Source organism: Lagenorhynchus albirostris, chromosome 15 (assembly GCF_949774975.1).
Source record: "Lagenorhynchus albirostris chromosome 15, mLagAlb1.1, whole genome shotgun sequence".
NCBI lineage: Eukaryota > Metazoa > Chordata > Mammalia > Artiodactyla > Delphinidae > Lagenorhynchus > Lagenorhynchus albirostris.
The window spans coordinates 12,098,830-12,112,369 of NC_083109.1; the positions used below are offsets into that span (position 1 = coordinate 12,098,830).

The following is a 13,540-nucleotide window of genomic DNA, read 5'->3' on the forward strand; positions in this document are numbered from 1 at the left end:
CGCAGCGAGCGCGGAGCCGAAGCTCAGCCCCGACTTGTTGATCTCGCCCAAGCAGCCGCCACCGCTGCCGCGGGAGCAGGAGAAGGAGGAGGAGGCGCCGCCGCCCGATCCCGGTCTTGCCACCCGCGCCCCCAGCGCCCGTCCGCGCCCCCAGCCTCGGAGAGCGCGCTCCGGCCCCGCAGCGCCTGCTGCTCCGGCGCGTCGCCTGCCCGTCCGGCGTAGGCCGGGCCCAGCCCGGCCCCGGGTCCGCCGCTGCCCGCGGGCGGGGGCGCCCGGGCGACCGCGGCGATGCGCGGTCCCTGGCCCCGGGAGGCGGCCACCCTGGGGGTGAGTGTTGGGGCGCGCGGCGGGGGCGCAGGGGGACACAGGAGGGGGGCTCGCCTGCCGCGGTTCGGCCTGTTGGTCCACGCAGGCTCCGCGGTTTCAGGCTGGGGGGTGGGGTGGGTGAAGGGCCTGGCCCCGGGGAGGTGCGCGATCCGCATTCTGGGGTGAGGGGTTAGGGCGTGAGCTTCACATGCCTGGGGGCTCAGAGGAACCCCTGAAATCCCCAGTGCGCGGAGGGAGGAGGGCTCGTTTTGAAAAGGCCAGAAAATTCAGCTCACTTCCCCGCCTCCCACCTCCCCCACCCCTTCCCTTCCAAGCCCCGGGAAAGGCGCAGAACCCGGAGTTATAAAAAGCCACCGCAGGAGAGGAGCGAGGAGGAGGCGGCGGAGGAGGAGGAAGAGGAGGGGGGGGCGGGGAAGGAGCGAGGGGAGGACGAACCAGGTGCATCCCCAGGACGCTGCTCCCCCTTCCTGCCGTGGGGCAGGGGGCTCAGGGGGGGGGCGGGACCCCGCGCAGAGCTTGGCTTTGCGTCTTCAGGGTTCACCTCGTTGCTGGAGAGACCTCAAGAGATGCTCCCGTGGCTTGGGGAGAGGGGTTGCTTCAGGACAGCGGGGCTTCATGACCACCCCGTCTGTTGTGACCGACAGGTGGGCACCTGAAACCCTCCGGAATTCCTCCCGATCTTTAAAGGTTTAGAAAAAGCAATCCCGCTGCCACCCCCAAGCCCTCAAATCCTAATTATCTCGGAGCGGGGGAAGGAAAAGATGAGCAGTTAAAAAAAAAAAAGTTTTCTCATGCAGCTCCCCTCTTCTCCCCATTGCGGGGCCAGGTCGGGGACTGGACGGGGAGACCTAGGGAGAAGCGAGTTTCAGCACTCGAAGGGGCGGACAGCGCCCCAGGCGGCCGGGTCGGGTCCCGGCAGCAGAAGCCCGGGGTAGGGCCTCCTGGGCCCCCGGGGCGCCTCTTGGGGACCCTCTCCCCGCCCCGAAGGGCGGCCCCTCCCTCCAGCCACGGGGTGGGGCGGGCTTCAGCACCGGCGCGAAGGACAGCGCCCAGCCTTTCTGCGGGCCTGAGCGGCTTAAGCGCCGGGAAGGTCAAGGCCGGCTGGGGCCCGGGTGGAGAGGTGGGGAGGGGCCGCGCACAGCTCCCTGTTTGCTGACCTGCGTCTGCTTTCTGCCTCGCAGCCGTCGGGATGGAGGTGAGAAGACGGCCGTGAAGCGCGCCCGCGCGGCCCCCTGCACCCCCAGCAGCCCACAGCGCTCCCTGCCCCCCTCCCCCGCGGCGGCTGGCCTTGCCCTCCAGTGACAGCGGCCTAGGGGGGCAGGGGGGGCGGGGGCGGCCGGACCAGCGATGCCGGCGGGCATGACGAAGCATGGCTCACGCTCCACCAGCTCGCTGCCACCCGAGCCCATGGAGATCGTGCGCAGCAAGGCGTGCTCGAGGCGCGTCCGCCTCAACGTTGGTGGGCTGGCGCACGAGGTGCTCTGGCGCACCCTGGACCGCCTGCCCCGCACGCGGCTGGGCAAGCTGCGTGACTGCAACACGCACGACTCGCTGCTGGAGGTGTGCGATGACTACAGCCTCGACGACAATGAGTACTTCTTCGACCGCCACCCGGGCGCCTTCACCTCCATCCTCAACTTCTACCGCACCGGACGGCTGCACATGATGGAGGAGATGTGCGCGCTCAGCTTCAGTCAAGAGCTCGACTACTGGGGCATCGACGAAATCTACCTGGAGTCCTGCTGCCAGGCCCGCTACCACCAGAAGAAGGAGCAGATGAATGAGGAGCTCAAGCGCGAGGCAGAAACCCTACGGGAGCGGGAGGGCGAGGAGTTCGATAACACGTGCTGTGCCGAGAAGAGGAAAAAGCTCTGGGACTTACTGGAGAAGCCCAATTCCTCTGTGGCCGCCAAGGTGAGTGTGAAATCTAGGGGCTGCTGGGCTGGGGCATTCTGCCTGTGTCCCCAGATCGAGGACCACGGCTGGGGGACTCTGGCTTAGTTCCCAAATGTGAAGACCAGAAAAGAGGAAGGGCTATGGCTGAGATCTCAGAGGTGAGGATGAACAACCCCTTCAGACTGTTCCTAGGTGGCACTGGCCACCTCATCCTTTTATCATTCAATAATTTATACCCCAACTTTGTTGGAGAAAAGGATTTACAGAGACTTATGAAAACCCACAGGAAGAGAATGGACACTGCAAATAAAAAGGGCACGGAGAGACAATAAAGCTTTGGGATGGAGTAGAGTTGAGCTTGGTCTATTCTACATAATGCTCCCTTGTGGAGGCCCAGACCCGGGCTGGAGGGGGGTCACCCTGCAATTTTAATACTTATCCCTATATTTATAACCTCATTTTGCCCCAAGAAGGGAATGAAGGCAGCTTACAGACATACGTGGAGGACATTGAGATACTGTCAGGCGGTTTTAGCATAAGTGAGAGAAACGAGGCAAAGGGACTCTGGGGGGTGGGTGTGTGCGTGCATGACGCATGCAGCTGGCTGTGGTTGCTTGTGGGCGAGGGGTCACCCCTGGTTTGGTCTTTCTTAATTTGGTGAGTTGATTCCAAGAATGGTTTGATGCAGCTTCTAAAGACGCTTTGGCTGTCGGAAGAGGATGTAAATTTCGAAATAGGAGAAAAAAAAATGAGGCAATGTGAAAAATAAAGCAGGAGAAAGAGGCAGGAATGGGTTCAATCACACTGGGTTGGCCAGGGAGTCCTGCGTGCTCTCAGGTAAAAAAAAGCAGAGGCTGTAAGGGACTAAGAAAGGATTGGGGTTGGGGCCAGGTCAGGCCAGGAGGTCATCTGTTGATGAGCAACTTCTCTGTGTCAGGTTGGGACTCGGGGTTGCCTCAGAGAGGTGGGGGCCTGTCTTCACGAGGCCAGTGTGCTGGGATTTGGGAGTCAATGACAACACAGTGTGTGCAGTGCTATAAAAGAGGCCATGCGGGACCCAGGGGGAGCCCAGAACAGAGAGGTGTTGATGTCAAAATCCAGGAAAACCAAGTTGGGAAAGACGTGTTGAACATAACTCATTCTCTGAGTGCAGGGCCAAAGAAGGGGGCGCAGGTAAATGTATTCATGGCGAAAGGAAAAAGAGAAGAGGAAGTCTACGTACCAGCCATGATGTATTAGCTAGGGCTGCCTCCTGTCCAGCCTGGCCTCTCATTGTGGGTGCTCCCTGGCTCAACTGCCCCCCACTAAAGGCCCACCTACAGGGCTGGGTCTGGAGCGGGTTTTGGGGGGTCCTTTCTCCAGATCTGTCTGCCCAAGGAGAGGCCTTTGCGAGTGAATGTAGGACTGAGTGGCTGGTTGGAGGGTGGAGAGAGGCCCAAAGGTTTTCTCTCTTCTGCGTCGACTCTAAAGAGGACAGAGATTCCTAGGCCTGTTTCCTCTTCTGTGGGCTGCCTCTGGCCATAATCCTGCCCCAGGTTTCATGTCCAAAAAGCCTCTCTCTTAAGACATAGTCATTCACCCTTAACCGGCTTAGGATCAACAGACTTATTTTGCTATTTCCAGGCCTGACACGGGTTCTTCCCCTCCACACCTGGTTTAGACCCAGATACGACTCTCCCTCCTTCCTGCCCTGTCCCCAAGACAAGAGAGTGAGGGGCAGAGGAGGGGAGGGTCACTTCCCCAGAAGAAGCAGGCAAGAGGCTGTGTTTGGGTTTGTGCCTGACAGCTAGGCAAGTAGCTCAGGCTCACAAAAGGCGCTGTTTGGGAATCAACAGCTTCCTCTCTCCCTCAGGTTAATCCGCTCACGGGGACGAGGTTCATGACCTCTCTGTGATCCTAGGCCGGGGCTGCCGGCTAGTCCGAGCAGATGGACGACGGCCTGGGGTATTCTGCAGCCAAGGCTGAAATGGTGAGGCAGGCAGGCTCGTGGGCCCTCAGTATAGAAACCCTGCCATTGTTCACACATCTACTGTGTCTGAAGTATAACAACACACTTAGCCGTATACCAATTCTCTAGTATTATCCCACCTTTCACAAAGAGGGAAGATCAGAGAGGTTAAGTAACTCACCTAAGGTCGTGTGACAGGCAAACAGGAGTAGCCAGAAATTCAAACTCAAGTGTGAATTTGAAGGCACTGTTCTTTCCATAGTGATTAAGTACCATAGTCTCCTCCGCAGTCTCCCCGCTTCCACCTTTGCCCCCTGCAATCCATTCCCCATTCGGCAGCCAGAACGAGCTTTTCTAAATGTATATTGGATCACGTTATTCATTTGCTCGAAATGCTCCAGAGAGGTTTCCCATCGCACTCAGAATAAAGTCCAAACGCTTCACCATGAATCCAGCTTCATGACCTCTCTGAGCTCATCTCTTCTCTCCTCTGTTCACTCAGTTTCAGCCCCACTGGCCTCCTTGCTGTTCCCTAAACAGATCAGGCTTTATCCTAACTCAGGACCTTTGCACTTGCTGTTCCTGCCGCCTAGAATTCTCTTCCCTATATTGTCCCATGGCTGGCCACTCCTTCTCATTCCTCATAGGAGCTGGTCCCTGTTCAGGTGTCCCCTCCTCTGAGAGACCTTTCCTGACCCCTGTTTAAAACAGCCTCCCTCCGCTTACACTCTGTCACATCTTGCAGTGTCTTTCCTGCATAGGGTTTAAGCACCATCTGAAATTATACTTGCTTCCTTGTGTTTCTCCGTTTCTCCCCCACAAGAGTATGCACGTCAAGAGTGGTATCCACTGCCCTGTTTCCAGCACCCAGCGTGGTGCCTGACACAGAGGATCTCCAGATAACTACACGTGGAATGAACAAATGGAGCAGGCAGTCAGTCAGTCACTGTGTCTCAGGGTCTGGGAATCTGTCATTCCTTCCTCCCAGCCCACCTGCAGCCCAGTTCTCTGTGCCTCTGGCCTCCTTCAATCATCTGTCCTTTGCCATCCCCACCCCCATCCAGCCCCCCAACTTGGATGCTTTGCTTGTCAGAACAGCAAGGCCTGTAGAAATTTCTCAGAGGTCACAGAATAAGAAGTCAAGTGGAGGATCATTGCTGGGTGATTGTGAGATACAGAAATGACCATACCTCATATATTTAAGAGCAAGGACAGACCTGGGTTCCAAGCCCATGTTCACCCCCTCCCCAGTTTCTGGCCTTAGGCAAGTTCTTCACCTCTCCAAGCTCTAGCCTCCCACCAGCTAGCGTGCTAAAGTATAGATAAAAGGCCCACCTTGCAGGGTCATCATGAAATCACGTTTGTCAAAATTTAGCACAGTGCCTAACCCACAGTACATAGGGCTTATTGTTATAAATAATAGGGAGCAGAGTCCTTTCTCTATGGCTGGGTGGGCTGAGTGTGCAGCAAGCCCTTTCCTTCTGATGGCAGTATTGGAAGACCAAGCTGCCACTGTTAATAATTGATGGATGTTCTGGTAACACAGAGACAAACCAAAGTACAGGCCCTCGTCTTCCCCGTCAGGGGAGTGAAAATCAAAATCCATTAGGCAACAGGCAGTGTGGTTGATTCTTGTTTGGAAGCTGGGGTCAGCTTCATCAGAGTGACATGATTGCAGTGCTGGGCCACCACTGAGTTTCTGCTTTCTGGGAAAACTACAGGCTTTTCTCAGTAGGAGAAACAGGGAACTCATTTGCCAGGCCAGGAGTGTCTGTGGTCCCCGGAAAAGTCTCAGGGTTAAAGCCTGAGATAATTTCCAGAGTAGCTGCTGTTTATTGTGCCAGGCACTGATTAGTGATACTTTATATGCACTATCTCATTGAAATCCCTTCAGCAATTCAATCAAGGTAATCTGCCAGTTTGGGCTACAAGTCACAGCTAGAAACCTGGAAGTGGCTTCTGTAAGGAGGAAGATGCATCTTCTCACTTAACGGAAAGTTCCACGTAGCTGGTTTTGTGTTAATGGTTCCATGATGCCATTAGGACTCTAGATTCTTTCTGTCCTTCTGCTCCTCCAACTCCTGCAGGGGGCTTGGTCCTCAGGCTGGATGCCTCATCTCACAAAATGGCTACCTAGTTCCAGCCTTCAAGTGCAGACACATGATATCTGACCAGTGAAGGAGAGCGTGCCCTCTTACGTGCCACTTTCTTTTTTCTGCAAGGCAAACCTTTCCCAGCATCCCCCTGGCAGACTTCTTTTTAAATCCCATTGGCCGGCATCAGGTCACATGCTCATGCTCTATCTGCAGGGAAGCCTGGAAAAGCGTGTCTGGCATTTTCAGATGAGGGAGGGAATGGATTTGATGAGTGGTATTAATATTCTTTTATAAAGAGGAAATGGAAGTTCTGAGAGGGGCAGTCACTTGCCAGAGCTCACGCAGCTAAGTGCTCAGTCAATATTTGTTAAAGGAATGAAAATGGCAGAGCAAGGGTTTGAACCCAGGTTGGTCTGGTTCCCAAACCTGTGCTTCTTCAATCTGGAATCTTGGACAGCTCATTCAAGCTCTCTGAGCTTCAGTGAGCTCATCTGCCAAATGGTGATGGTATAAGTGCCCACCTCTTGGGACTATTTTGATGATTCAGTGAGATTTCAGATGGTGCATGTAATTTGCAAATGGAAAGTACTTTATACATATGAATTATTATTATTATATTCCAGTGTGAGAGTATTCTTTATTTAGAGACTTTGGTCAGTACTTTGCCCACCACAGAATTTTAAGTCAGATTTTTAAATCAGCTCTGGGGACTGCCCTGATGGTCCAAGTGGATAAGACTCTGTGCTGCCAATGCAGGGGGCCTGGTTTCAGTCCCCGGTCGGGGAACTAGATCTTGCATGCATGCCTCAACTAAGAGTTCACATGCCACAACTAATACCCGGTGCAGGCAAAATAAATAAATAAATAAATAAATATATTTTTAAAAAGCCTTCCCCCCCCCAAAAAAAAAAAAAAGATTCAGCTCTGGAGTCCAACAGATGTGGTTCATTTCTACATTGCTTGCCAGGAATATGACCTTGGGTAAGTTCCTTTCCTCCTCTGAGTGTTAGTTTCCTCCTCTAAAAAATGGAGCCCGCCTCGTAGGGCCCTTAGGAGATAATCTGCATAAAGAGCTTAACCCAGTGCCCGGCAGGTAATAAATGTTCTATATGTGACCACAGTGATGGTTGGTATTATCACCGAATTCCTCGCTTCTAGCTACTCCCCTGGTTGGCAACATCCCCTGTTACCGTGTTGTTGATTGTAGGAGCCCCGCCCGCCCCCCTGGGATTTCATGCCTTTACTGTGATGATGCTTCTACTTCCTTGATTTGAGCCAGGACGGATTCATGTTTTATCATCAAGAAAAATGAGGGAAACCAACTCAGAATCCATGGGGCCCCTCCAGTGCTATGAATCGTCTGGCTGAGGCTCCTGCTGGCCCGGGTCAGTCATCCTGGATGTTTGTATTGGGTTGGCCAAAAGTTCACTCAGGTTTTTGTGATGGAAACCCCGAACGAACTTTTTGGCCAGCCCAATATGCCAGAGCTTCAGAATCCCGGCTGTGGGGTCACACAGACCTGGGTTTGATTCCCAGCCCTGACATTTCCTAGCTCTGGACTTTGGACAAATCATTTCATTTCTCGTAGCTTCCATTTCCTAATCTGTAAATGAGGATGATAATAAAAGCTACCTCCCAGGGTTGCCTGGAGGATTAAGTATGATCGTGCATGGAAAGCACGGAAGCCACACTTCATAAATCCAGTATCCTGATTTGATAAGGGGAAACACGGAGGATACTTCAAGGACTTGCCTGGGTCACACAACAAGTTGGGGAAAGATCAGGGGCCATTTTCAGGCCTTTCTGCCCCTCCCTTGCCCCCCACCCTCACTGAGGGTAACCCCGTTACCCTCACTGAGGTTCAGGGGTATTTCCATTCCTCCAGGATGCTTGACCAGTATCATACCTAGGCAGCTGGTCTCCCAAGGGTTTTTGAAAGGCAACAAAAAGCTAGAGATTGTGAAAATGTTTAGGAAGGACAAGTGCTGGCCAAATGAGCAGTTTGGCCAAAGCTTAATTAACTGAAAGAGAACAAGCACACATTAAGCACCAACTCCATACCCAGCACTATGTGTACTTCCTATACTTGATAGTGTCCTGGATGGGAGCCCTGATTTTAGGGTTGCCCAAGTTCAACCTGTCATGGATGGGACTAAGTTCAAAATTTGACTCCCCTGTTACTCACCATGTGACATGTGACAAACTACTGCACCTCCTTGTGCCCCAGTTCCTTCAATCATAAAATGGGGGCAATAGCAGGGGCTGCCTCATTGAATCGCCACCAGAATTAAATGAATTAATGCATGCAAAGCATTTCAAATAGGGTTTGACACGTAGAAAGCCCTCAGTAACTGTTAGCGGGGGGTTTTTTTGTTTCGTTTTTAATTGTCATTTCATTTAACCCTCCGGACTCTCCTGCCAGATAAATAAGATCCTTTTCAAAAATGCATTATTCTTATACAAAGATACATGCTCATTATAAGGTGAGGTTACATAACTTTGCTCAACGTCACATAGGCAATTGGAGCAGAACAGGGACCCAGTCCTGATGGGGAAGATATGGTCAGTGTCCCACCCATATCCTTTTAGCTCTTACCTTTTCAGTGCCACTAGCCCAACTCCCAGCTGCCAGCACCTGCAGTTCTTTGCCTAGAAGCTTCCTCTGGCCTGTGGAGTCCAGTAAAGAGAGGGAGTTAAGGCCCTACCTGGAGGGAGCAGCCCTCAACTGATGACTGATGGGGAAGGTATATAATACTTCAGCTCCCTCCCCCTGGATGGGGATATAACTCAGAGGTTCATGGTCCACACTGGCCCCAGAGTTCCTCAGCAGAATTCAGCCCCAGGTGCCCACAGTGGTTCCTTGCTTACTAGTACACTCTGTTTGGCCTCTTTCCCTTCCCTGTCTCATGTCTCCTCTCCCCTACCAGTGTTTTCTAGGATCACTTCCTACATAAGCCACTTTACTCAGATCTTTATCTTAGGATCTGCTTCTAGGGATGCAACAAAAGACCTGTGGGAAACCTCAAACTCCTATCGGGGATCATCTTGCAAGAAAAAATTCCAGGGCTGGTTGGGCTCCGTCAGCCTCATTTCCAGCTCCTGGAGAAAATGAAAACAAGAGCAGCCGCAGCTTCCACTGTGCCTGACGCGGCGCAAGGAGCATTTAAATGCACTGTGGTATCTGATTCCCACAGTCACCTCACGAGGGAGGGATAATTATCCTCAGCTTACAGCTGTGGAAACTGAGGCCCCGAGAGGTGAAGTGGCTGGCTCAGGGTCACACAGCAAACGGGAGGACTGCGAGCCCACGGTCTGGCCTCTGTGCCAAGTGAATGACCTTCAGGAAGTGAGAAAAGAGCTCCAGGATGCCTCTTCACCTTGGGGAACTGAAGTGCTGCGGAGGTGAGAGGCCTTCAGCGTCTCCCTCCTAACTTGGGAGTGTTCCTGGCCCCAAAGACTACGGGATGGGACTATTGGAGACACAGGGTTAGCATTAAGCATTATTTTAATAGATAATTTAATTTAATAGATAAAAAAAAATATTAAGATAAGGCCTTACCTTCTCCCTGACGTGGGATATTCTTGATTTTGGTGTCTCTGGTAGAGGTGGGCTTGACCGGCTGGGGGCAGGGACAGAGGCACACCCCTGCCCCCAAATTGGAGGCGGGTGGGGCGGGAGCCAGAATTCACATGTTCGTATCCAGAGCACCAATTCTCCTTTAAAATTTCCCTGATGACATAAATAGCAAATAAGACGTAATGTTACCACGTGAGACATATTCCTGCGGATACGGGTATGGCCTGGGTTCCAATTCCACCCCCACTGCTTCCTGGCGGTATAAGCCCACAAGTCACCTCCCCCGTGCTGGGAATGGGAATAATAAATAGGGCACACTTCACAGAGCAGGGTGCTCACCACTGTCTGAACATTTGGGTCACCTGAGCTTCGACAAACACCCATACCTGGACCCCACAATTGAAACAATCTCTGGGTGATTTCTTTCTTATTTGTGGTAAAGTATACATAACATGAAATTTACCATCGTAACCATTTTTAAGTGGATAGTTCAGTAGTGTTAAGTATATTCACATTGTTGTGCAACCAACCTCCAGAACTTTTTATTTTGCAAAATTGAAACTCTGTACCTGTGAAGCAATAACTCCATTCCCACCCCTCAGCCCCTGGCATCCACTCTTCTACTTTCTGTCTTTATGAATTTGACTACTCTCAGTCCAGTATTTGTCTTTTCATGACTGACTTATTTCACTTAGTGTAATATCCTCAAGGGTCCCCCATGTTGTTGCATGTGTCAGAATTTCCTTCCTTTTTAAGGCTGAATAATAATACATTTTGTGTATATACCACATTTTATTTATCCGTTCACCTATCAATGGACACTTGGGTTGCTTCCACCTTTCGGCTATTTTGTGAATAATACTGCTAGTAATGTTGCTGTACAAATATCTCTTGGAGACCCTGCTTTCAGTTCTTTTGGGTGTATATCCGGCAGTGGAATTGCTGGATTACGTGGTAATTCTATTTTTAATTTTTTGAGGAATCTCCATACTGTCTTTCATGGCAGCTACACCATTTCACATTCCTACCAACAGTGCACAAGGGTTCTAGTTTCTCCACACCCTCACCAACACTTCTTATTTCCTGCGTGTTTTTGGTTTCGTTTTGTTTATCGTAGCCATCTTAACGGATATGAGGTGGTATCTCATTGTGATTTTGACTTGCATTTCCCTAATGATTAGTGATGTTGAGTACCTTTTCGTATGCTTGTTGGCCATGTGCCTATCTTCTCTGGAGAAATATCTATTTAAGTAAGTTGCCCATCTTTTAATCGGGTTCTTTATATATTCTGGATATCAACCCCTTATCAGATATATGATCTACAGATATGTTTTCCCATTCGGTAGGTTGCCTTTGTACTCTGTTGACTGTGTCCTTTGAGGCACAGAAGTTTTAAATTTTGATGAAGTCCAACTGGTCTGTTTTCTTTTGCTGCCTGTGCTTTCGGTGTCAGATCCAAGAAGTCATTGCCAAGTCCAATGTCATGAAGTGTTTTCCCAGTGATTTCTTCTAAGAGTTTTATACTTTCAGGCCTTGCATTTAGGCCTTTGAGCTTTGTTTACAAACTTTGGGACTCTCATTATGATCACTAACACATTTCCAGAAGTCTGACTCTCATCTGCTTCTGCCATGCTCTGGGTGCAGGACATCTCTGGCTTTTCAACCTCAGCGCTGTTGACATTTGAAGAGGGATAATTCTCTGTTGTAGGGGGCTGTCCTGTGCATTATAAGATGTTTAGCAGCATCCCTGGCCTCCACCCCCTAGGTGTTGCATGAAGAGTGGGCATTAGAGAAATAAAAGATGATCAGCTGCCAGGAGGATGTTGCAGCACTGCAGTCAACAGAAGATGGCGGGGGACTCCCTGGTGGTCCAGTGGTTAGGACTCAGCACTCTCACTGCCAGGTCCCGGGTTTGATCCCTGGTTGGGGAACTAAGATCCCCCAAGCCACACGGTGTGGCCAAAAAAAAAAAAAAAAAAAAGAAGAGAGAGAGAAAAGATGGCAGCTTGGGGATACATGTGGGATGTGGGGCGGTTCCTGGGCAACCACAAAACCTCAGCCTCCACCAGCAGCCACAGATGCCCAGTCCATGTGATGGGTCTTAGGCCCTGACCACTTTCTAGCTGTGAGTCCTTGAGCCAAGTGGCTCAGTTTCCCCATCTGGAAAATGGGCCCAATCACAGCCCTTACCTTATATAGAGGTTGTGAGGATTAGATGATGTAATATAGTAAATAACAATAAACAGATAACATCCACAAGCTCAATAGCAACTGTTATTATTAGGATTGGTTGTATTCATTTATTCAACAAGATTTATTGAGCACCTACTGTGTGCCGAGCACTGTCCTAGGTGTTGGGGACACAGCACAGAGAACAAAACAAAGACTCCAGCCCTCATGGCACTGGGATGTCAGTGAATAGAGAGATTAAGACCATTCAAAAAAGAAACAAATACAGATACTTCCTGGAGCTGAGAAACTGTGAAAAACAAATCATGAAACAGTCAGAGGAAGATGAATGCTAACTGGATATTTGTTGTTGCGGAATGAATGCTATTTTTTAGGCGTAATAATTGCTATTGTGATTATGTTTGGAAATATTTATATTTTAGAGATACATAGTGAAGTATTCATGGATGAAATGACAAGATGAAATAAATATGCAATATTTTGGTTGTAGCAGGTGACACGGAGAAAGGTTAGCAGGGAAGGGAGTGGGAGTGTTCCGGTGCGGGGTGTTTAACCAGGATGGTCAGAAAAGGCCTCACCAAGAAGGTGCCAATTAAGCAGAAACCTGCAGGAAGGGAGAGAGGGAGGCATGTGGACTTTGGCAGGGGAGAGTGTTTCTGGTGGAGAAAACAGCACGTGCTAAGGCCCTGGGGCAAGAACATGTTTGGGGCAGTCAAGAAACAGCCAGGTGGCCAGTGTGGCCAGAGCAGAGTGAAAGCAGGGGAGCTGGGGAGGTAAGATCAGAGGGATGATTTTGTTGCTGTTGCTTTGGTCTTTCCTCAGAGTCTGAGCCTCTGCACTGGCCTCCCTGCCTCCAGCTGTCCCCTTCCAGTCCCTTCTCTGCAGGGAACCTAAGCCATCTTTCTCAAGCGTAATCTGCTCATGCTAATCATCCCCTTCCAAAAACCCTTGCGTGGTTCTCACTGCCCCCAGAATAAACTCCAAACTCCTCAGCCTGACCTTCAAGACGTCAGCCAACCTCTCCACCTTCGGCTCTCCCTGTTCTCTGTCCATGGTACCCTCTGCTCACACCACACCCACATTCGTGCATTCCCCAAATACACCATCCTTCCTGGGTCCTGCTCCACACTTCTGCCCAAGCTGATTCCTCTGCTTTGCACTCCCTTCTCCCTGTTGTCTGCCTGCAGCCTCTCTCTCATCACCCTTCAAGGCCCAGCTTCTCCCTCCCTCCACCACCCACACCCCCATCAGGCAGCACTGCCTCCTCCCTCCTCTGTGCTCCAGAAACCTGATGTTCATAACTTCCTTGCACAAAACACTCTGAAGACTAGCTTATGAGTTTTTCTGTGGATGCCAGGCCTGGCCCACAGAGAGACAGGAATGCTTAAGAGAGCAGGCTCTGCAGCCCGACTGCCTACATTCAAATCCTAGCTCGATGTTGATTCAAGCTGTGTGCCCTTGGGGGAATGAATTTCTCTGGGCTTCAATTTCCTGATCCATAATTTG

At 51.1% G+C, this 13,540-nt stretch overlaps 1 protein-coding gene across 1 annotated transcript in view; it reads left to right on the forward strand.

The window, feature by feature from the left end:
• The first annotated feature begins 265 nt into the window (after window positions 1-265).
• Window positions 266-13,540, forward strand: part of KCNB1 (potassium voltage-gated channel subfamily B member 1) — a 109,824-nt gene continuing 96,549 nt past the window's right edge. The window contains exons 1-2 of the mRNA XM_060122625.1: window positions 266-327; window positions 1,509-2,241. Of these exons, the coding sequence (XP_059978608.1) occupies window positions 1,675-2,241 (567 nt within the window). The 5' untranslated portion in view covers window positions 266-327; window positions 1,509-1,674. The remainder of the gene's footprint in view (window positions 328-1,508; window positions 2,242-13,540) is intronic.